We start from the raw sequence: 23609 nt of genomic DNA on the forward strand, positions 1-23609 counted from the left end.
TCTGTTGTTGTTGATATCATTGTGTATGTTTGTAAGCTAACTGAGATAATACATGCTGGAGCAGATATCCCCCTTCTTCAGGGCTTTTGTATACAAAGACTTGTGGATATTTCCTTTCACTTCCAATTATTTACAGTATTTTGTGTTTGTATGATACTTTGAAAAATAGCTAAACTGTAAGTGCAACATAAATATTTCATCAATCAAAACTTTCTCCATCCGAGGAGAAAACATGTATTTAACCTTCTAATAGTTTGTTGAATATTTAGCAACAGTCATGAAACTTTATCGTTCTGGCTGGAAAACTCATTGGACCCGATTCTCACACCCCGCCTCTGGGATTCTTCCTCTCCTGGTTTAAAGGTGCCGTCTTCACTCCCTAACTTGACCCTGTTTCATGCTGTTAAAGGCTGCTTGACAAGCTGATTACTCCCAGATGCTATCTACAGAAGCACACATGATTGATTTCACTCCTCTGTGTAGATTAAACACTACAGCGGTAGATGTTGCAGAGGCCTGTGTGGGAGTACGCACATCAACCATGTAGCGACTTCTTTGGCACCACTAATGAAAGTCAAATGATGTGTACAAATGAATCTCTTTTCATTTGCTGCAAGATCGTAACATTAAAGGGGAACTATTATTCTTCCCCGGATAGGTTATTGTATGTCAATGGGCAACACAAAACATGTTCATTACTTCTTTTTTTTCCAACAAAATAATTCTCAGATAATGAGCTTTTAGTCTGCTTAGTTCTGCCTATTTTGAGCTCCTTTCAGAGCTGTTTTACAGCCTCTTGTCACTTTAAATCCAAATAAGTTGCTGCTGACCACATTCCCCAACTCAACGTTTACCCGCGCTCATAAAAATGGCTGCAAACAGATACGCGATTTTACAAACGTACATCTCTGACCCAAAATGAAGTGGAGCCTCCTGCACAGCCAAGAAGAACGCAGCAAGTGACAAAACATGTCTCTTCCAGCTGTCTTTGTACAGCAGTAAAACCAGCTGACTAAACATCCTGGAACTCCTGGGTTTGCTAAGTGACAGGTTTAGCTCAGCTGAGGTTGCTAGGTAACGGCACAGCGCAAGTCAGCTGTGACTCAAAATTTGGGAGGATTTTGAAACAGCTAATTTTCTAGACACCAAAACACATTTTGCCAAAAAAATGTGGTGTTTTTTAAAGCACTTGGGTTGTTTTAGAAACGGAAGAGACCAAAATTGATGTATAAAAACATGATAAATGTGAAATTTGGATTAACACCAAGTATCTAGAAACAAATAGGTTAGCAGGTTAGCACTTACTGGGCTCCGTGAGTCATCCAGAAGATCACATAAGTAACTCTGACGGGACATCAGGGACGGAGACGTTGCTGTGGGACTTTTCCAGTCCTGCAAACAAAATGAGCAGCATTAGAGGCTGTAAAAACAAGAAATCTGAAGGGTGGGTTTCCATGTTCAGCCGTCAGGGTCGCACCGTGTTTTCAGAGGACAGTATGGTGTAGTTATTGTGCACTTCCTGTGAACTTTGCCGAGTCTCACTGCGCAAAAAAGGCTTTTGCTTCCCCTCTGCCTTGAAACTCTGCTTCTCGGCTTTGCCCGTTCCACCTCTGGGGTCAGAGCTCAGCTTCCGCACCGGGTTGGTGAGCCACTTTTTCAGGGCGCTGACCGGGTGCCGGGATGCTCCAGACGAGGAGTGAGAGCAGGGGCTGGTGCTGCCTGAGGCCTGGTGGGGCAGAGATCCCACAGACGGAGCAATGCTGCCTTCACTGCATGCCACAGAGTACGACTCCGCTGCAGGGGGAGACAACAGCAGATGTTACAGACAGATTACTGCTGCACAAAAATGTCGATCAATTTCCTGCGCTAAGTCCAGAAATGTAACTTCAGTCAGTGGAGCTGCTGGAGCCAAAGCAAAAATACAGAAACAACATCTCCTCTGACAAGCAAGCCAGAAAGAAACAACAATTCTTTTTGTTTGTTTTAGCAACACATTTATTTTTCAAAAATATATGACATCAGAGTTTAACTCCCTAAGAAAAAATGAACAAAGAAAGAAACAAATATGGGAAGTAAGGAAGAAACAAAGAAGCAAGCAAGATTTTTTTGTAGATTTACAGCACATTTATTTTCAAAAAATGACATGAGTTTATATCCTAAGAAACAGAGAGAGAGGAAGAAGGGAAAAGAAATAAATAAAACAGGAGACTAACAAACAGAAAACACAAGGAAGAATTAGAAGAAAAAATGAAGGAATGAGGAAAAGAGGGAATAGTCACTATATGTTCTCTATGATGTAATACATTTTAATTTTAGGATTTTCCAAACAACATTGAAACCAAACGCGTCACATCTGCACCGAACGCTTTCCTTCTCCATCGTCCGTCTTCCCTGTCCAACCAAAGTCATTCAAGAGTTTTATTTTATACATTTGTTTTTCTTTCCAGAGGCTCTCGGTCAACGTTAGCATAATTAAGTTGTAATCATAACGGGAAACTTTCAAGAAGCCAGTAGAAAACTGGGTCAACCATTTACCCAAACTACTTGAAACAGCAAGAATAAACAGACTGTAGCAGATTATGTATTGTTTTTATTCGTCCTGCAAACTTTACTGTCCCATTTATTTGAATGAAACGAGATTTATCATCCCAACAACAGAGAAATATGTAAATATAAAAGAAACTGTAAAAGGAGCATGTTTTATTTTTCAACATGCAACCGACTTTTGATTAAAGCCATTTGATTAAAATCACATAAAACAAATTGTTCTATTTTTGCAATGAATCTCAGTTTTTTTTGGGAACCAAAACTTTGTCTTTTAATTCCCATGGAGAGAAATTAATGCTGAAAAGGATTCATGATCATTCATCTTTGTTTTGCAGCACTTTCCTAATCCTGAACTGTACACAACCTAGTTGAAAAAAGATTTTAAATAGTTTCCAAAACTCAGCATTAATCCATCTATCTTTCCATCCATCCAATCCAGGATCGCTTTCCCAAAATGTACACTATTTAGTTCCAGGTAAATGTAACTGTTTTGGAGGTTTTATAGCAGAGTAAAATATTACACAAGATGATATTTTAATAATAGAAGAATAAGAAGGCCAAGTTAAACTTTAACCTTACAATAGAGGGTGATGGAGACAAAAATTTTTAATTTTCCTTAAGAGACTCACTGAGGTTTGGCTTCTTACGCACATCTTCATCTGTTGAAACCTACGCTACTTCACCTGACATTATTTAAAGCAGGCAGAAAAATTCAACCTTTATGTTTTCGCACAGAAAGTTTCAAGAACTGTTAAAAAGATAAACAGCTGCAAAACACACGCGGATGAAAACAAACGTGTCACTTGATCGCAAATAACCAGAGAACAACAAACAAAAACTTGGACACGGACTAAACCTGAGGAACCGTGGGAACAAAAACTAATGAGAAAACAACACTCGGGAATCTCAGGAGAATATTAATGTTTAAAGCGTTGCAGGTGGGCTGAATATAAATAGAAACCTGATGCGACAGCAAAACAGGAAGTAGAGCAGGAAAAACTCCAAGAGCAAGAGTGAAGTAATATTCGCAGAGAAAAAAGCTAACAAAACATGAGGCAGGTGCAATAAAATATAACAGAATATACATTTTTACTCACTTTTGAAATGCATCTCTTTTGTACATTTATTATGTCATGAAACAGATTTTGGTTTAGAAACTTTTAAAAAGGGACGGCTGCAAACAATGAGTCCTCCAGTTTTAGTTTTCCCAACTGAATAACGGCAACAAATACTTGTGATCCTTACAGCTGCTCCAATTTAAAAATTTCCACTCATTATTAACCCTTTCATGCATAGTGGTCACTACAGCTGTCTAAAAGCCATTTTCTTGTGCTTCTTGTGGATTTTTTATGTTATAAATGCACACAGACCACTGAAGTGGAAACTAAATCATCATAAAATACACTATCAACTACTGGCCATCAGCTGCAAATGCAAGAAATTATTTTTGTTAAATCCAATATGGCCGACAGACAAAAAAAGCACGCCAACCGACCCGGTCCCTCCTTCTACTGTAGATGGTTTAAAAAAAATTGTGACATCAGATAACCCCTAAGAACAATATTACTGGTGTATTTTTCAAATAACAACTTTGTGTTTGGAGAAAATTACAATTGGTCAGCTAAAAAATATAAAACAAATTGAGAAAATAAAAAATATTGGGGAAAAAAAATCCTGACACAAATGATCATAATTCATGCATGAAAGGGTTAAGTATCAATTTAATTCTACATGAATAACCATAAAGAAAATGTGCCATTATAAATAATCTTTAAATTAAATTGATTTTTTTTAATGATTATTTCAGGACCCAATCCATGTTTTTATTTTTATTATAAACCACAGTAGAGGCTCAAACGCCCAACTTCAGTAACTTTGCCTCTCAGGACAAAACGTGACCAAGATAACTTAAATTTGAGCTCAAGCAAACAAACTTTATTCTAAAGCGCAGAAAGAGTGTTTATCTGCAGACACCGTGACACCAGGCTCCTCGCATTGCACAGCCAAAAATACATGAAGCACAAACTCATATTGTCGCCCGAAACCTGCTGCACTTATGACACTTTGCAATGGAGCAATGATGGAAAGAGAAAGATCACAATTAATGTGAGAAAAGCTGAGTGTCTCATCTCAATGAAAAGATGATATAAGCAAATAAATAGACATGCAGAGCGCTTTAATCCTGGACAGAAACAACCATACCTTCTGTTAGTCTTCACCTTCAACTGTCAGTTTCTGATTAAAATCACATCTACAAAAGTAAATATATGGCTCTCTCCAGATTCTCAATATTTCCAAAAAGTCGTGATAATAATATGTTACTACTTTTCGGTTTAGTGTTAGAAGCAGAAAGCATCTTTCTAACTATGACAGAAGTATTATTTCCCATCTTCTAATCTGTTCATTATTTGAACACTGCTGGAGCTGCACTTCAATCAGCATCATGATGTTTGAGCTCTAAAAACGATGAGAGCTCTGCACATTTCACATGTTAGCCCCACATTAGTGTTACATAAGCAGCTGTAGGGTTGATTGTGATTAGGGCTTAATAACATCCAAATACTCATGGATTCAACTGTCATAGAAAATACAGATACTGTCGTCACAAAAAACACAAATCGGGAACTCTCTCCAGTCGCGTTTAAGTTCTTACTTCTGAAAGGGTTCAAGAAAAAGTTAATGTTGATGCAAACTTTGTCTCATCCTGCTGGACCAACGTCAACAAGACAGGTTTTACTCGTAAACCACAGAAGGAAATTATCAGGAGGTCATGCAATAATATCAACAATGTTATAATGGGATATGTGGGATGAAAAGACAAGGGTTTTCTTTTTTAGATTTTTATAACGCGCCACTTTATTTTGCACAACAAATATCTACAACCTGACTATCTGTGTCACTAATTCAGCGAATTACAGCTGCTGTGGTTTCTGATCCAGACTGTTCGGCTTTTTCCTGCGGTGAGAGAAGTAAGAAGAATGTGTTTGTGAAATAAAGTCAGAATAATTCTCGTTTAGTGGTTAGTTTAATGTCAGCGACAGAGAACGTGTGGAAGATGGCTGAAAGCTAAACTAAATGCAAAATGCTGCATGTGGAGAAAATGAATCTTCCCATTATCCTGAACACACCGTCCCAGCAGCGAAACATGGTGGTGGCAGCGTCATACTGTGGGGAAGCTACGGCGCAGCAGATTAGAGTTGATAAAGCTAAAGCATGAAAAGGTCGTTCTGCAGTAATTGACTCGGGTCGAGAAAATTAGAAACAAAGTGTCATTTTCCTTCCACTTCACAATGTGTTAGCCTATCACATAAAATCTGATCAAAACATATTAACGTTTTGGACATAATTTATATGAAACCGTTCAAGTGGTGTGAAATCTTTTCGAGATAAAAGGAGTCTGTCTGCATATGTTCTGTCTGGTTTGGTTACAGTTAAGCATCAGTGACTAATAAAGAGCTCAGAGACGAACCGGCACCATCAGAACCTGGAAAAGTGAGCAGATGAAGCAACGTAACGTTAGTATCTGTCGTTTCACCTCCTCTCCTCTCAGTAAGCCAAACTAGCTCTAGATCTTCAAGTTTGGATGCTGCTTGTTTTTGCATATTTTATTTATGTTAAATCATATCTATTCTTTAATCTTTAATGAATCCTTTGGTGTTTAAGTATTGCACAACAGATAACTTTTTAATGGCTTTCATGCAACATGCATGAAGTCAAAACTGCTCTTGTTTATGAATGACTTTCACCTCAGAGGACCTCACAGGGTTTTATTCATGTCTGACTTGTCCAAATAGGAGTCAGATTTAGCGTTGCAAAAGTGTGAGATATTTAGCTTGATGCTATTTAATTAGAGTCAATCTGTGTGTCTGTATTTACTCCATCACACACTGGAAATAACGACTTGGCTCTTACTGGTGAACTCCATTAATCAGAGCTGGTGATGTGTGGTGACTCAGGGAAACTATTTCAATGGAAGTCCAACAGTTCTGCATCTGGAGGTGTTTCTCTTATAAATAGTAACAGTATGAGTTACCAATGAAAACCTAAAACAATCTCAGATTGCTGGAAGAGAAGGGAATGCCTAGAAAGCTACAACACAGCAGAAGTTTAACAAACTCATCCGTTTGAAGAAAATAAGCACAAGTCCTTGATTGCTAGGATTGCTTTCTTCAAAAACTCAACAAGCTCCTCAAATATTTGAACCCCAGAGATGTCCTGTTCAACTCAGAGGTGAAAAAGCGGGACGCGTCGGCGCGGGGCCATTTTCATTTTCACATCTCACATGTTGCGCTCGCTGGGTCGGCTCAGAGAGACGGAGCTCTGTAATCTCCCCCCACCAACAACTGGAACAACAGAGGATTTAACGCTCAGAGCCGCAGGAAGACGATTGTCTACGTGTGTGCGCGTTTTCAGCTGTCTGCTCTCTGGTGGAGTATTAAAGCATTTGGGAAATCACTTTCTGTGCAGAATGGCGCCCAAATAGGCCATCACATGAGACAAAGCATGCAATGTATAAAATATCCCTTTGTTTGCAAATGTTTTCACTGAATCTTGTGGTTATTATTTTTCCTGGGGAGTCTTTAAATGCACTTTTTGTTAGGCTGGGTGAGTCTGCCAACAGTGACTCACCGCATCCTAGATTTAGTGATTAGAATATATTTATCAGAAAAAGCTGCAGCTCAGACGTGGAAGTGCGGGCTTTCTTCTGCTGTAGCTCGTAAAACTGAATTAATCCTTAACTTTAGTCTTAACCTATACACACATTATCTCCCAGGGTTGTGCAAACGTCACACTAAACGCCTTCTTTCTGTCGTGTCATGTTTGCAGAAACGACGTGTTTAGAGTTCGTCGTTACTTTTCATGGCAGCAGATTTAGTTCGGCGGTTCGGCAGCGCTCTGGGCTCTGGCTTCATTACCACATGCTTTCTATTCAGCTTGACTCAGAAGGCAATAAAATAAGAAAAGTTTTCCCAATCTGACTCAGATGCAGATGTTGACATAAAGAAACAAATAATGAAACAACATTCAAGGATGCATTCACCCACAAAGCTTAAGCTTTTTGAGATCTTCTCAACTGGCAACTACAAACTTCAATGTTTTTATAGCACAACATAAATGTGAAGTGGAAGAAAAATTATTCCTTATAGTTTCAAAACACTCGCAGAAAACCCCCCAAATCTGATCGGTTCTATATTTATTTTATGATAAGTCTGCTTCTCTCTGAACCCCCAAAATAAAACCCATTTTTTCTAATTGTTTACAGACTCAATCATCTGAAAAAGGAGAAAGCATTGCATTCATCTAAACCTAACAGCTCTTCTTATTTAGCTTAGAAAGTGAAAAATTTCCACAAACATTCCATAAAATAACTGAACTTTTAGTAAATGTTTCATTTATGTTTTGCTTTAAACCCTAAAAGCAGACCTAAAATGGTGGTTCTTGCAAAATTACCACAAATTTCCAGAAGTTGATATTCATTAAAAATGCTTAAGCTGCCTTTTTTTTTTTTTTTTTTAACAAAAGGTGATGTAACATTTACAGCTCTAGACAAGTTTTGCGTTGCTGGATTGAGGTTGCAGACCTCTGATCTGAGCTGACAGCTCAGCAAGTAGAGAGCTGGAGAAGAATCAAGTGGAGGAGCTGCAGAAATCCACAACTCAGGTAGGAAAATCTGTTGACAGAACAGCTAACAGACATGCACAGAAATCTCTAGTGAATCTGTGTCGTCGTGTTTACTCCACATCAGATCAAAGCGTCCGGTTCGCTGACACCAAAATGAACACTGGACATTATCGCCTTGGTGGAGCATGGTGGTGTCAGCATCATGCTGTGGGGATTCTGTTCTCTCAGGAAAGTTGTTTGAAGAATCACTCTGGTTTAAAATAATAAAAATTTTTCATTTAAGTATGAAAGCATCTAGTTGTAGCTTGGCAAAATATGAAAAAAAATATGCATATGTAAAAATGAATAAAAACTAAATGTTTTACATTTCAGTGTAGGGTCTAAACAGTACATCATTAGCCTTCTCATTTTATATTAAATTGCATCATTTAAAGTTCCCTGAATTAATTTTATGATCTATTAGTTTGACATCAAACTGGTTTAAAAGTTATGGATTATTTTAAGAAAGAATCAGTTTTTCCTGCTTCCTGGCGTTTTCAGGACGCCTTGTTTTCCTCAAGAAAATAAAAGTGAAACTCATCAAAGTTTATTTTTCCCAGTTGGATTCGCTTCGAGTAACAAGCCAAGATCTGAATTTCTAAGGAAAATTACTTCACAACTTCCTGACAGTAGAAATGCTTTCTCTCCAGGAGGCGAACATGTTATGATGCAATCGGTGAAGACACAGGACTTCAAAACAGCTGCAGCAGGGAGAGCAAAGCAAGCGCGAATATCCAGAGCAGAAAAGACCAAAACGAAAGAGAAGTTCAGGTAAATTTGCAGTAGACTAAACTGTGAGCCTGAATCGAGTCTGCCAGAGAAAAACAGAACATCTGAACAACATCTGGAGAAACTGTGGCTGAAGGAAGTCAGAGAAGAACGAAGAACAGCGACATCAGTTCGTGTCAAATGCAGAAAAAATGCCTCATTCGACCAAATCACTGAGATCTCATCCACGTTTGTCAGGACTTTCCTTATCAACACAAACCTAAAAATATGAATCACTCGCAGGTTTAAAGGCCCAAAGACTAATCACAAATAATCTTGTGATGATTTTCTGACTTTTCAAAGCACAATGACTATTTTTTTCTTTATTTTATCACGTTCCAGCAGGATTTTATACATTTGAAGAACTACAACAAAAAAAACTCCATAATTTCTACGATTTTTAGAGCAATTTCTCTACAAGGAAAAAAGCTGAGTTATTTAATTTAAACATGTTCTGTTAAAAAATAATGCAACACAATCTATTTTTGTTATAATTTATGGACCTCAAAAAATAGGCTTTTAAAACTTAACCCTAAGCATTTTAACACGCACTTCAAAAACCCATTTTTATTGCTATTTCGACTGAATAAATCAAAAATGTTGTATTTCTAAATGGGATTAAAGTTAATTCAAAGATTGAAGCTCTGAGAGAAGAAATGTAACTGTTAGCCTTTTTTGGTACTTTTTTCGAGCACCACTTCCCCTCCACTTTTGACCTAATTGTTATGAAACCCGAATACGTTTTCTGATGTAGCTGAAAATAACTGTACTTTAAATACACCTTGTCAGATTGAACAGTTCTCCTTGGTCATTTTACATCTTGTGATTTGCAGCTCTCATACGTCTGGAGGTTTACAGAATCGGACTAAGCAGTGAAATATTTCGTTTCTCCTCCCACATGATGTCAAATTTTTCGCAGTGATGGAGAGGAGAAGCATGCACAGATTCAGTCTGTGTCACTTTTCCTGTGACTCAATTTAAAGCAAAGCTGCTCTGTGAACCCAGAAACTAAACTGTATCTGTACGAAACGAGACCTTTTGATCTTAGAACGAGCAAGTGAAAGGATTAAATATTCATAAACGGTGATAGGTGAATGGATTGGACTTATTTTTACTCTGAGAAATCTTTTTCTCAGACCACAAGAGAGTAATAACTTGAGTCCATCTCCAAAGACTCAGACAGTTTTACCATCGATTTATTTATTTACGTACCTCTACTTCTGACAAAGCAGCAGCCGCATTGACTGAGAAGTTTCCTGAACAGATGCTGACACCCGCAGCCTCGCTGGTTGCGACCCCCTCTCATGGTGATGCGCTCGCGCTGCTCCACTCGACACCATCAGAGGCAGACGCAAACACGAGCCCGCAGACACACACACTCTACTCCCACGGTGATCCCACGGGGACAGGGGAGGAAAAGTGTGCAGAGAGCTTTCCACTCATATTCCAAGTGTGAGAGGATGAAAAAACGGCGAAAAACAACGACAGTCTCGTCCCATGGTACGGCAGAGTCAGAGAGATGCTCCTGACTTTGGGTCAGAACCGTCTCTGAGTGGTGAGACAGATCATGAGTGGGGCTGAGAGTGAGAGAGGGACGGAGAGGCAGGAGAGAGGAAGAGGAGGAGGAGGAGGAGGAGGAGGAGGAGCTGCGATGGGAGACAAGCTGCACCGCAGCATCTGGTTCCAAACTCCTCCTCTCTGCTTTTATTAACTCCAGTTTTATGTTCAGAAAAAGAATAAGCAATTAGTAATTAATTACTAATAATTTCAGATTTTCAAACCTCTTATACCCTCAGGGGGTATAAATAAATTTAAACTTAACATTTTGGGCAAAACCTTTATGCGGAATAGTTTTTGAAAGATTAAAGCCTCTTTTAGCGGATAATAAAAATAAAAAAAAATTTAAAGGCACGTGGAGCCTTTGTTTACAGAGCGAGCCGAGGTCACGTGGCAGCTGGACCCACCGGTGGGTCCGTCGGGTTCTATGGGTTAAAATCCAAAAACTGTGGCATTTGACTGCATTTAGAAACACATTGCTCATCTAGAAACTGAAATATTCTCCTTAGATCAGTCAGATTGGATGAAGTATAGCTCTGGAAAAAAAAAAAAGAGACCACTTAAAATGATAAGTTTCCCTAATTTTACTCTTTATAGGCATATGTTTGAGTAAAATGAACATTGTGCTTTTATTCTACAAACTACTGACAGCATGTCCCAGAAATTACAAGCAAAAAAAGATGCAGTTTAGCTTCATCCAGTTTCCCAATAAGTTTTTCTTGGCTTTGTTTGACCTGATGAGGCTGTTTTAATGAGAAACAGTGTCTTTAATGTTGTTTTATGTCTTGATTTTATTATTTGTTTTAACACCGAATTGATTGCTTTTGTATGTAAAAAATGAAATGTTTGAAAATACTGAACTCATTTGATTTCTGTTTGATTTTCCAATACAGAACATTGAATTATCTTGTGTGTGATCGATGATACAAACAAACTTATCCGGCAAAAACCTTTAGGTGTCGCCATGGATCCAAACCTCAGTTTTAAAAAAAAAATCACCTGAAGTGTGAAACTAAATCGACCCACTGGCACTTTTGAAATGCCAGAAGAGAGATTTTCCAGTCAAACATGATAAAATAAAGAAATACTCCTGCATGATTTTATTATTAATAATAAGAGATTACTGCACTGCTGTCTGCTGAAGACTGACCCAAAATGTTTCCACTTCCTGCCAAAACCACCAGTGAACTCAGCTGATGAGAAAAGTGAACGACTCTGTCACTCTTACTCCAGAGGACGACTGAGCTCCTAATGACGATGCTGTGAATTTCCACCGAGGTTGTTTGTATGGACTATCCTCTAAAACACTGAACTGTGGTGCTGTGGTTGATCTCAGTGAGAAAGAACGTTGCCTTTCCTTCAGGGGAGAGATGGATGAGATAGAGCAGCAGCACAAATACCAGGAAGTTCACTGGGACAGGAAACTGGGCTGAGCCACAAGGTTCAGTTCTCTGCAGAAACGGCCGATGACGAATCTGAAGCCTGTGGAAGTTTCAGTTCTTCGGGGTGTAAAATAAATATTTCATAAGTCTTTGGCTATTTTTCTGTATTTTAGTCTCTTTGGTGGACTCTTAGCGCTTCAAGAGAAAAAAATGGAGACATTTTAGTCCTTAATAGTGGAAAAAAACATGGTTAGTTCAGTGTTTGCATCACCCAGTGCATAATTATTTTTAATTAAATAAGCATTTTAGATCAAGAGAGATGCAACATGTCTTTAAAGTAAAAAAGAAATTGGATACTTTTGTGCCTGTACATGTGTAATAAACATGCGCAGCAGAGCCTAATTGGGAAGTGGAAGCATTGAAATGCCACAAATAAAAATCTGGAGCAGGGGAGCATTTATGTTCAGTTCCCTTTCCTTTCACACTCCCGCATAAAATCCAGCTCCACTGTTTCCTTTTCCTCTTCGCATTTCCTCTTCGACTATTCTGCCAGCACGTGCGATCCTTCCTCACATGGTGCGCAGCATCACAAGCCAAGCAAACCAAAACACGACCAGCTGCAGAGGAACGAGCACAGCAGGAACACAAACACGGCTATTTCAGGCACATAGAAAGAAAATGATCCGCAAACAAAATGGACTGTGAAAACAGTTTATGATAAAGACCATGTTGTAAGGTGAACGTTGCAGATGTTCAACTGACACTGTGACTGAGTGGCTGCAGCTGAAGCCACAAAGAAAACATAAAGTCTCAAGACGGCGATCAAACCAACAGAACATTTTGTTTGCTTTGCAGAGCCGTGCCCCCGAACAAGAGCCTTCTTCACACACACACACACACTCTCCTCTGAACAAAGACCGACCCGCAAAACACGAGAACTTTTATATCTAAAAGTTACTCGAAGCTCCAGATGTGCAGGAGTAAATGAATAGTTAATGACGTTTTTAAAACAGTGGAGTCAGTGTTGAAGTTAAAATATTGGAGTTTTTTAGAGTAGTTTATTCTGTGTATGTGTGCGACAAAGACGTTGAAATAGCTCTTAAAAGGATTCATAAATACCAAATCTCATCCTAAAACACATTTGGCCGTTGTTTAACCATCAGGTTCAGTTTCAGTCACTGAATGCATTTAAAACTTTGAACTAGAGCTGAATAAATGGAGTGGAAATCCATTTAAAAACAGAAGAATAAATGAAGACAACTTCACCGTCATCACGCAGCGAATGCATAGAAAATGACTTAAAATGCTAACAAGTATCATGTCCACTCCCATGACCATGCCGCCCTGGGCTGAGAGCCATAGCTCTTCTATCAAGACCATCACTGCTGGAAGAAAACCAAATGTTATAAAGACTCAAACCGATGACTCTGAAGCAGAAACGTTTCATCTAAAAGCCAAGCGTTCACCATCTGAGCGCTGCTGCTCAAACTCGCCACAAGCAGGATTAGATTCAAACATATTTATGCACGAGCTCAAAGAAAGCTAAACATGGAAAAAGTCTGCAAAGAACAAAGTAAATGCTGCTGCTTCTGTCTGCGCATGTAAACACACGGCTCTGCTCTCTGACAGACCGAGGACGACGGATCACAGCCACATGCAAACAACCCGGTTATCTTTCAGCAGACTCTGCCGACATCATGATCCGTTTCTGCTAAAGCGCAATGATCTCCCCACAATGCAGGGCTGCTGCATGTGCATGCCTTCTGCTGTGAGCAAACACAAGCTTTACAAGTCTGTGATTAATCACCGAGGCGGTGTAACATGAGACCTTTGCTTCTGGTCACTCGGCGTGTCTTGGTGCAGATCAGAGGCCTTTTCGGCGAATGTCAGGGCTGTGAGCACAGCTCCCCTTCAAGGGGAACCAAAGAGCTGCAGGCAACAGAGAGCAAACTGCTCTAAACTCTTTAGCAGCACAGGAGGGTCAAACCCATTTTCATTTTGGGCCAAATCAAAAATATGAATGTTCCAAAAGGGCTAGTTGGGTCAGAATATGTTGATAAAACTCATTAAACTGTTAAAATATTAATAAATAGCTGTTTGTTTCAGCATTCAATATGTGTTTCTTAAAATTAAATAATCGCTGATCAGTCCCTCCAGGATTTTGTGATTGTTTTTGTATTTTTCGCAATCAAATTTGCAGATTTTGTGGGACTAATTTAGAAATATTTTTAAGGAATTTTGTGCTGATGTATGATGTTCAATGTGACTTTTTTGCTACTCGTCGTTTCAGTCAGACTATAACTTGACATCAAGTAAGGCTGAGGCAGCAGTCACTTAAACTCGATGTTTTTGACCAATTTTGAGAAAAAATTTCAGCAAATCAAAAGGAAAATGTGGGGATTTGTTGATTTTGTGTGAATTTTGCAAATTTGTGAAAAAACTGGAGACTTATTGGTGTAATTTGGAGTCTAGAGGGCCACGTAAAAAGCTACGGTGGGCCAGATTTGGCCCCCGGGCCTTGACTTTGACACCTGTGCTTTAGTACTTCTGGTCTAGTTTCTGTTGGAAATATCTTAGTGCACCTGAAATAAGACAAAACTCACTTACAAGTAACTTTTCAGCAAAATTCAGCAGTTTGTTTTAAGTCGATAAATATCGATGAAAAACTATTAGTTCAAATAGCAGGTTATTTCACATATAACAGGGGGAAAATGTTCTTTCATCAATATTAAGCAAAATATGGTTCTGCAAGCTATTTGTCAGCAAACATTGTTCTCTTACTTTGTGTTGATCGCTCACATAAAATCCCAATAAAGCAAATCGACGTTGTAGTTTCACAAAATGCAGAAACATTCAAGCAGTTTGGATATGTCACCGTACCTTTAAATCCTGCTGCAGCCATGCTGGACATCTTGGCACAGACAAGCTGCGTCCTGATGTCCTGACGATCCTCATCTGTCGGAAAACTCTCCCTGCTGGTTTCTGAGACCTGATCCACAAGGCAGAAAACCGAATGAGCGCATCAGGAAGACAATGTAACTTATAGAAAATGTAGTGTGGGATAAAGTGTAAAATATTCAGGTGTGAGCAGCAGAAAAGAGGATCACAGCTTTGTCTCTCTTTTTGCTTATCTGTCAAATAAAGTTGTCTTTTATCTCATCTGAGGAATTCCTCTAAGGGGCAAAAAAAAAAAAGAAAAAAGATAAATGAACCTGATGCTGCGCAACATGAACTCAGACAAAGAAGAAGTGAACTTATTTCATGTTTGAGGCTTAATTGATCAGAAAAAGTTGGAGGGAAAGGCACATTTTTTGTTTTAATTGTCTTTACATTGATGAATTCAAACAGATGAAAGATTTCTCTATTTATAAAATCTAATTCAAACCAGAAATATTTACAAATAAATGTACTAATAAATATAAGGAACAACATTAAACTAATCTGACAGAGAACACCTTTATACACTCTTACATTTTGAGATCTTATGAAATATATTCCTCTATTGTGTCTAAAAGAAATTCTGCATTAATTTAAGCTTTCTGGTTATTAAGAGCAGCTCCACTGTTACTTTACCAACCTTTATACTTTAGAAAAGTTGGTGCCATAGACCAAACACTCACTTTTTTTGGACCGTCAGTCTTCCCCTGCACTTTTGCCAAAGTCTTCATTTTGCCTTTTCCTCTTGAATCCTCGTCTCACGTGTTTATATCTCATCAGATACAGGTTTTATTTTGAAAAGGATTCCAGAAAAACATCTGCATCATCCCATCTAAAATCCGGCAAACAGAAGATAATTCCTTTCCTCCGTCAGTTCTTTCTTTCTCCTTTGGTTTGCAGAAGACAATGAGCCGAACGCAGACGCCTCTGGTCGATGTCTGGTGATCAATCAACCCGGGCAGGTCCGGTCCCGTCCCACAGAGCTTTGTTCAGTCTGTGAACAACACAATCTTGGGAATAAACATGTAGGGCCTTGCAAAAGTATTCACAAACCAGAATTTTTCAGTTTTCTTTTTTTTTTTTGTCATTTTGAAACAACAAACTTTGGTATATTTTATTGAGACTGGGGGGGGGGGTTGCCATTGACCAACTCAAAGTGATGCATAGCTGTGAAGTGGAAGGATAGCAGGCATGGTTTGGGTTTTATTTTTAGAAATGAAAGCTACATCAATGCTTAGCAGAAACATTTCTCCATATCTATTTGGAGTATGACCCCGACCAGCTCTGCACTTCGAGAGACGACGATGTTTTGCCAAACAGCTCAGGTTCAGTCAGATTGGATGGAAAACATCTGCAAACATGAATTTTTCAAGTCTTACCACAGATTCTCCTTTGGATTTAAGTTTGGACTTTAAGCCGTTTTACCACATAAATATACTTTGATCTAAACTTCCAACCCAAAGAGCTTTTCTTTCTCTCTGCCCTCTCTTGAATACAGTCTGCACACAGCAACAAAACCAGCTAATTAAAAAGAAAATGCTGTTCAAGTTTTATAGTCACCTATTGACAAAACTGTGATTTTTATTTTAGGAACAATGACAAACATCAAATGATTATTTTAAAAAAGGAAAACAGCACCAAACTACAACTAAAAACATTAAATAAAATTACTGGACAAAATGTAATATTAATTATTCCTGTATTAAATCCCAGGGAGATAAGAAGAAAAAATCTGAAAATATATTATAACTAGAAGATTTTGTGTAATTTTTGTATTTATAAAAAACTTAATCTTTACATTTTTCATCACCTCAGCTCTACCAGATTATGCACGCATTGCATGTGGCATTTAGAGCAGAGTTTAATTTAATTTATCTTATAAAAACACTTTTTCACCACATGTTTGCCAGGACTTTTTAACTCTTTCATTCTTTCTTTCATAAAGGCTCAATTTGTAGATTTCAGGACTAGAAAATTTTCTTTTAGGTGGTTCTCCCTGGATTTATACGACTTACAAAAGAATTGTACACAAATGAACTGTGCCACAATCGCTTGAGTCGGATGTAGAATTAATATAACATTAACCACATAAACAATAAGGCAAGCTTGGCTTTTTAATGGGTAATAAAATGTCTTCAAACACAATAAATACAGAGAATTTTTACCAGAACTGATCATGTTTTTTTATTCAGTAACAAAAAGAAGCTAATTCACATTATTGGGATCTTATTATCAGGACCAAAGTCTTATAAGAGAGTAATTTAGCTCTGAAATGCTAAATGCTGATTTCCTGGTCACACCTGATTGGATTTCACTGTCTTATCAATTAATTACATTCCGCTTCATAAGCAGCTTACACTTCTTTTATTACAGTACATTTCAGTTACTGTAATTACCTGATTGTTGGGAGACTGCATAATTCTTCCAATTTTGGACAAGTAAAGGATAACATTATTATTATCATCATTTTGAAAAGAAAGTTACTAGACGACATGTAAGATTTTATTTCTCACAAGCTGGACTGTTATTCCTCATCATTTATTGTGTCACTCCTATTCCCCTTTGTAGGTTGAATTGTATTTAAATTAATCTGAAAATGAAAACGAGACAAGAGAAAAACACACAGAATGTGCAAAGATCCAAGTTTCCAGCCTGAAAGCATTAAGGAAGCAAAAATGAAATTGGTCTGAGAGGCAAGTAATCCTCTGTCCTGAAAGCTGTTTTAAAAGGGATGAGCTGAGCGCAGCAGATAAGTGAGCACTGTCTCCGCTTGGACTCGGTGAAGTCTTCTCCTCCCAGCTTTCCATCAAAGTTTGCAGATGGGTAATCTTCATGTTTGCAGAAACTGGAGGAAACTCTGACGGCCGCTCTGGAGCAACTCTGGGAGAAATCAAAAGTTAGGAAATGGCAGAGGAGTGAGCCTGGATCACAACGACTCCCAGCTCAGCCGCTGCCCTCCATTGGTGAGTGTACAGACTTTACCAATATTCAAACTGCGGCGTTATTTTCTTTCTCTAAATCTTGTAAAAACACGTTAGCACACATAGGGCTGTTGTAAATGAATATGTTACAACAGTACAACAACATGGAGTACTCTAGAGAATATTTTTACGATTAATCGAGGTATCGTCTCTCTCTCTCTCTGCCATTCCTATCGTTCACTCCGAAACCGTGACGACGCGGTTCCGACCGCAGAAAACCTGACGTACTCCGACCATCGCGCCGCAAAATTCAACAATCCTCATTTGTCTCCAAACCCTCACAATGCACCACACAATTCACCACCATGCTGCTGGCACTTCACAACAACTCGTAGGCGGAAGTAAGAGCGCTGCCCTCCACGAATAATGATCCGGATGCGCTGCATAATAAAACATAATTTAATGAAGCTTCAAGGCAGATAAATTTTCCTCGAGGAATGTTAATAATAATAGAGGTACTCGAATCATTCGAGGAATCGTTTCAGCCCTAAACACACTACCATCATCAAAACATATATTTACAACAGTTTATTCATAAATCAATAAAGAGTCTAATATTTTTATATTGATATTCATCACAGTATGCGTGAAGCATGCTCTGCAATACGTGTTTAAAAGCCTCAAAAGAAAGTTTTGATTTGGTTTAATAACATTTTGATGTCAGGACCTAGCTCGGCGGCTCCACGTTTCCTCATTTAACCCTCCTGAGTTCAGCGGCGTATTTTTACTGCTGATCCACTTACCCCCCAGTAAAAGCACACTGATCTGATGGCGTTACATCTGTGACTCACAGCAACGTACGAGTCATAATCCCCGACTCTTCCTGCTCCTTCCCAGCCTGTCAACAAGAAAACTATTGACTCTGTTTTCCAATCAAGCAGATCTAAAATCTGATCCAGAGTGTATGGAAACACAACATGAATATTTGACGTGGCCTCTGTCTAGAACTTTTCCACATTTTGTCACATTATAACCACCAACTTCAAGGCCTTTTGTTGGAGATTAAGATGTTTGACAACTAGATTTTTGCAAAGTAGGAGGAAACAGCCGCCAGTCCTCATTTGATTCTGGTTCTGGTTCTGGGGATGAAGAGCAGACCAGAACCAGAAGACCTGAGTGGTTTGGAAGGTTGATACAACAAAAAGTCTTTCATGTATTTTGGTGCTAAACCATTCACTGATTTATAAGTAAATTCTCTGAGCTACATGTTCACTAAAGTTCTTATGGGCTCCAGGTCTTCTTGCTGATTTGACAATCTTTGTTTTATTTTATTTTTTTTTTTTTGCTTATTTGTGACCAAACAAGTTGGAAAGTGAGTCCCTTTCCAGTGGTTCTGTTGGACGATGGCCGCAGCAGCAGAGGACCCCCACCTGGGCGCAGGTCCGGATGACGACGACGGCGACCCACCAGGACCGGACTCGGACTCTGACAGCGTCCTGTCCGATGACTCTGTGCTCCCTGACAGCTCGGTGGAGGCGGCGAACAGCAGCGCAGCCAACACCGTCTACGAGGCGTGCGTCCGCAACGACTCGGCGGCTCTGCAGAAGGTTCTGGAGAGAGGAGTCACCAGGGAGGAGGTGATGGAGCTGGACGTTAACGGATGGGTGAGAGTCTAATTTGTGATGACGCTTCAGCTTCTTGAAATCCAGTGCAGCTGCTGATGTTTGATCTCACCGACAGAATGGCCTCATGGTGGCTTGCTGCAAGGGTTTCCTTGACATTGTGCATGGGCTTCACACCTGCCCCTTCATAGACATAAATCATCAGGATAACGAAGGCAACACGGCACTGATGATTGCATCTCAAGGAGGTGAGTCCAATAAGATACAGCAGCTACCCCCGAAAAATGCTGCGTATAAATGACTGAGCAGGGAACGGAGTGATTATCTGGTCTTTCTCTCCTCTTCTTGCAGGTCATATATTCACGGTGATGTATCTCCTGAACTACTACCCAGGTGTTGACACTGAAATAAGGGACTGCAGAGGATTCACAGCCCTCATCAAAGCTGCCATGACCGGCCGCTGTGACGTCGTAGCTGCCCTCGTTATGGCCGGTGCGTAAGGATTAACGAAAAGATACAGTTTCTGTTTACAAGGATGGGTTGTTTAAGGAAAAAATCAACGTTTCTTTTAGCTTTAAATCATGGTTTAATGTTATTCCCTCATCAAAAATATACCTGGAGTGCCAGCCATTTGCCCAAAGCTCCTCTTCAGATCCGATTTCCCACTCAGCTCCTCCAGACTAGCAGCAGCAGCAACTAGCAAACACCTGAGAGTCTGTTGAACTCATCATAAGAACTACTTCTCAGTCCAACGCTCCAGAGAACAGTAGTTATCGGCATCATGGAGAAGCATTGTAGTGATAATGAAGGGAAGGTGGAGTTTGTGAAAGAGCAGGAGCTTCTTAAAGAGACAGAGGCCAATTTCAAGGCATCAAACTGAAAGGTCAATTTATTTTAGCTCATGTTTGACATACGCAGTATTATTATAACAACTGCAGATAACAGAGTTACTTGATTGTGTAATATATGCCGCTCCAAAGATGCCAGTATTTCTAATGTTCGTTTAAAGTTGGTTTTTAAAACAATTCCTGGTTTTCTGAACGTCTTTGAGGTTTGTTTAACGTTTTTATTTCGAGTTATGTCTTTTCTTTATCAGGCACAGTAACTGAATAGAGTAAAAAAAAAAAGCAGACAAATTTAAAAGAAAAACTTCTGATTTTGAGAAACGTGAGAGAAATAATGATCCAGAAAAGGACCATTACATTATGGAACGAATTAAAAGGATATTCTAGATGTCTAAACCATTTGGACCTTCATGTGTAATGAAGGGAATTAAACAGAAAAAGCAGGGAGGGTGTTGGATAAAAAGATTGCTCAGCTTCACAGAAGCGCCTCAGTGCGGCTGGTGACAGCAGCCATGTTTCATCAGCGCCTATTTAAAGCCGACTGACTCGGCTCCTGTGTTAATGACTCGGTGACGCGTGGCTGCTTTAAGGGATCACTCTGAGGGCATTATCACATGTCTACTGTAATCTCCTGACTGGTCCTCCGGCCAGGCTATAGATTAGGTACTTACTTATTTTTAGCTCACGTGTTTTTCAAACTCGCTGCTGTGACTGACCAGATTTCTGGTAAACATTGCTTTGAACTGCAATGTTTACCAGCTGCACTGTGAACAAAATCACAGTGCAGCTAATGGACTTTATGCTACTTCCAACACTAACTAAACTCCCAACCAATGAATTTTGACTAAGAAAGTCAGCTGAATGTCTAGTCAAGTCAATATTATTTTGTCTAGGACTTTTCAGCAGCACGGCTGTTCAAAGTGCTTCACATCATAAAAACAAAATGCAGAGCAAAACCAGAAGATACATTAAAGATACAACAGCAGATCTTTAATGCATTTTGGTGCTAGGTCATTCAGTGATTTATAAACTTACAGAAATATTTTTAAAGTCTGTTTTCTGAGCTACAGTGAAAGGGCTTTAAAACTGGGGTGATCAGCTCTATTTTCCTGGTTCTAGTGAGCAGCAGCGTTCTGGATTAGCTGCAGCTGTCTGGTTGATTTTTTACGCAGACCTGAGAAGTCACTAAAGACTAAAGAGCCAGCTTTTCTTCCTCCACCTCCTCCTCCTCCTCCTCCTCGTGTCTTTCTTTCTTTCCAGGGGCTGACGTAAACGCGGTGGACTCCTTCCGGGGACGGTGCGCTCGTGACTGGGCCCTGAAAACAGGTCGCTATGAGACCTTCCACCGTCTCCGCCGCCTCACCGTGCGGCCGAGAGCCGAGCAGTTCTGTGAGAGCTACGTCCCGGAGTGGCCCGACCTCGTGGGCAGAGTGACCAGGGCGACGTCTCAGAAGACGTCTGCAGAGAAGATCACACTGCGGATCAAAAGCACATTTGGATTCAGCTTTCCTCGTGACCCCCAGGAGAACGGGGTCATGGACCACATGGTGCGCATGACCACCAGCGTCCACAGTCCGCTCGTCGTGACCGCGTGCCACCCGCTGCTGCCCACCAGCCCACCCGAGGTGGGGAAGAGACGACTCGCAGTGCCGGAGCTGGTGAAGAAACATCCGCAGAAGGATCTGGGAGACAGCTCGGTGTGCCACAGCAACGGCTCGGTGTCGCACGTCTCCCCCTGCATCCACTCTGCAGAGACAGTGGCCGCAGTGTGCTGCCCTGACACCGAGCGCAGAGGCAGCATCCTGTCGGTGGCCTCCAACAAGGTGGCCACCGCCTTCATCCCCCGAAGCATGGCGAGACGCAACAGCGTGTTCCCGTCTGGGTGCATCCCTCAGATCAACGTGAACAAGCCTTCTGACCCAACGCCAAAGAAAGAGAAGAAGAAGAAGAAAGACAAGGGCTACCTGGAGCCGCCTAAGTGGAAATACAAGGAGCACAAGGACGAGAAGAAGAAGGAGAAGAAGAACGCCGAGAAAGACAAGGAAGGAAAAGGGAACAGAAAGGATAAAGAGAGCAAGAAGGCAAAAGATTAATGGTGGAAACAAATAACTCCAAGGCACCCTCCTCTGGATAATGACAATAATTCATGATTCACGCAAAAGCATGCCTGAATTTGATCTTCTAGACCATTTAAAGCTGCTAAAAGCGTTCTAGTGAATGTTTTATTTTATTTGCCTTGGAGTTTGGGGACGTTCAACTTCATGCCCATCTGAGGAAAAACATCTCAAATCAGCCCTGAGGCCCAGGAAGCGTTTCTTCCACACAGACATCAGTTTAGAAATGTTTTGGCAAGATTTTGCTTCACCTGAAGCTCTAAAAGTCACAAAAATACCTCAAATGTACAAAATATTTATATTTAATTTTAAACGGTGTAGCTATATTTGAACATTTTTGGTATCGGTAAAAACTCCAGAGACGCTTTTTCATAAGATGCAGCACATAAAACCCATGTTGAATCATTTATTGACAGATATAGTGCCTACATCATCACCCATATAATAAAACCAGTAAGTCACAGATCAGGTGTTTGTCTACATTTGTTGCCATGTGGAAGCTAAATTATTGCAGCGTATTATACACTAGGTGGCTCTGACTGCCTGCAGGATCACTCTGCTCTTTGGAGTCCTCCAAACCTCCTGAGACAGATTTCAGCTTACAACATCGTGCTGCTGCTCTGTTCGCTCCTGTCAACCAGTTTTCTTTGCTCGTCAGCAATTTGGATATTTTTTGGGGAAATGCAGAAACTTGTTCTCATGCTCCTGGAACAGAGAGGCCACCTGGACTACTGTTGAGCTCAAGTTATTAAAAATAAACATTTCCCAGAATCATCTCCAGCTGCTGCCACCAGGGTTAACGTAAGACGGCGCTGCGCCGCATCGAAACGTTTACAGAAACCCTTCCAGGAAGTCGCAAGGCCTCTTATTATTCAGGCTAAAAGCTGTTCAGATGGTCTACCTCCTCTGCTGTGTAACTAGAAGATTTAACTTTCTGAATTTGGCTTGAATATATAATAAATGCCACTATTTATACTCCTGACTTATGTTTTGAAGTATTTTTATTTCACCAAAATGTTTCTTCTGACTGAACATTAACAGTTAAAATCCCAAATAAAATCTGATGGAAAACCTGTGAAGGGAGCTAAAGATTAGGGTGATGGAGAGGAGACCTTCCGGCCTCATCAGCAGATAAATCGTCAAAATAAAAATAGAAAACGCTAGTTGGCAATTAAAAGGACTTTGAGAGCAAAGATGATCCCACTATTCATTTGGAGGAGTATAAGTAATTTTCCACTTTCCATTTTTGTCAAAA

General features: G+C 39.9%; 2 protein-coding genes across 3 annotated transcripts in view; one reads left to right on the forward strand and one right to left on the reverse strand.

Moving 5' to 3' along the window:
- arhgef25b (Rho guanine nucleotide exchange factor 25b) overlaps positions 1 to 15739 on the reverse strand; it is a 28109-nt gene extending 12370 nt beyond the window's left edge. Inside the window, exons 1-4 of one of the 2 annotated variants that reach the window (XM_088005573.1) lie at positions 15536 to 15739; positions 14796 to 14904; positions 1478 to 1794; positions 1306 to 1392 (exon numbers count right to left, since the gene is read on the reverse strand). In XM_088005573.1, coding sequence (XP_087861699.1) covers positions 1306 to 1392; positions 1478 to 1794; positions 14796 to 14904; positions 15536 to 15583 — 561 coding nt within the window. In that variant the 5' untranslated portion in view covers positions 15584 to 15739. Of the gene's footprint in view, positions 1 to 1305; positions 1393 to 1477; positions 1795 to 10188; positions 10547 to 14795; positions 14905 to 15535 lie in introns of those variants that run through there. The other variant, XM_014976917.2, reaches the window with a different exon arrangement.
- Positions 15740 to 18885: 3146 nt separating this feature from the next.
- ankrd33ab (ankyrin repeat domain 33Ab) lies at positions 18886 to 23336 on the forward strand. Its single transcript, XM_014971550.2, has 4 exons — positions 18886 to 19437; positions 19514 to 19643; positions 19747 to 19887; positions 21501 to 23336. The coding sequence occupies exons 1-4, from the start codon at positions 19177 to 19179 to the stop codon at positions 22331 to 22333; spliced, it is 1365 nt and encodes a 454-aa protein (XP_014827036.2). The 5' UTR covers positions 18886 to 19176; the 3' UTR covers positions 22334 to 23336.
- The last annotated feature ends 273 nt before the right edge of the window (positions 23337 to 23609 follow it).

Source organism: Poecilia mexicana, unplaced genomic scaffold, assembly GCF_051168715.1.
Source record: "Poecilia mexicana isolate PSO_F unplaced genomic scaffold, ASM5116871v1 scaffold_5, whole genome shotgun sequence".
NCBI classification, from domain to species: Eukaryota; Metazoa; Chordata; class Actinopteri; order Cyprinodontiformes; family Poeciliidae; genus Poecilia; species Poecilia mexicana.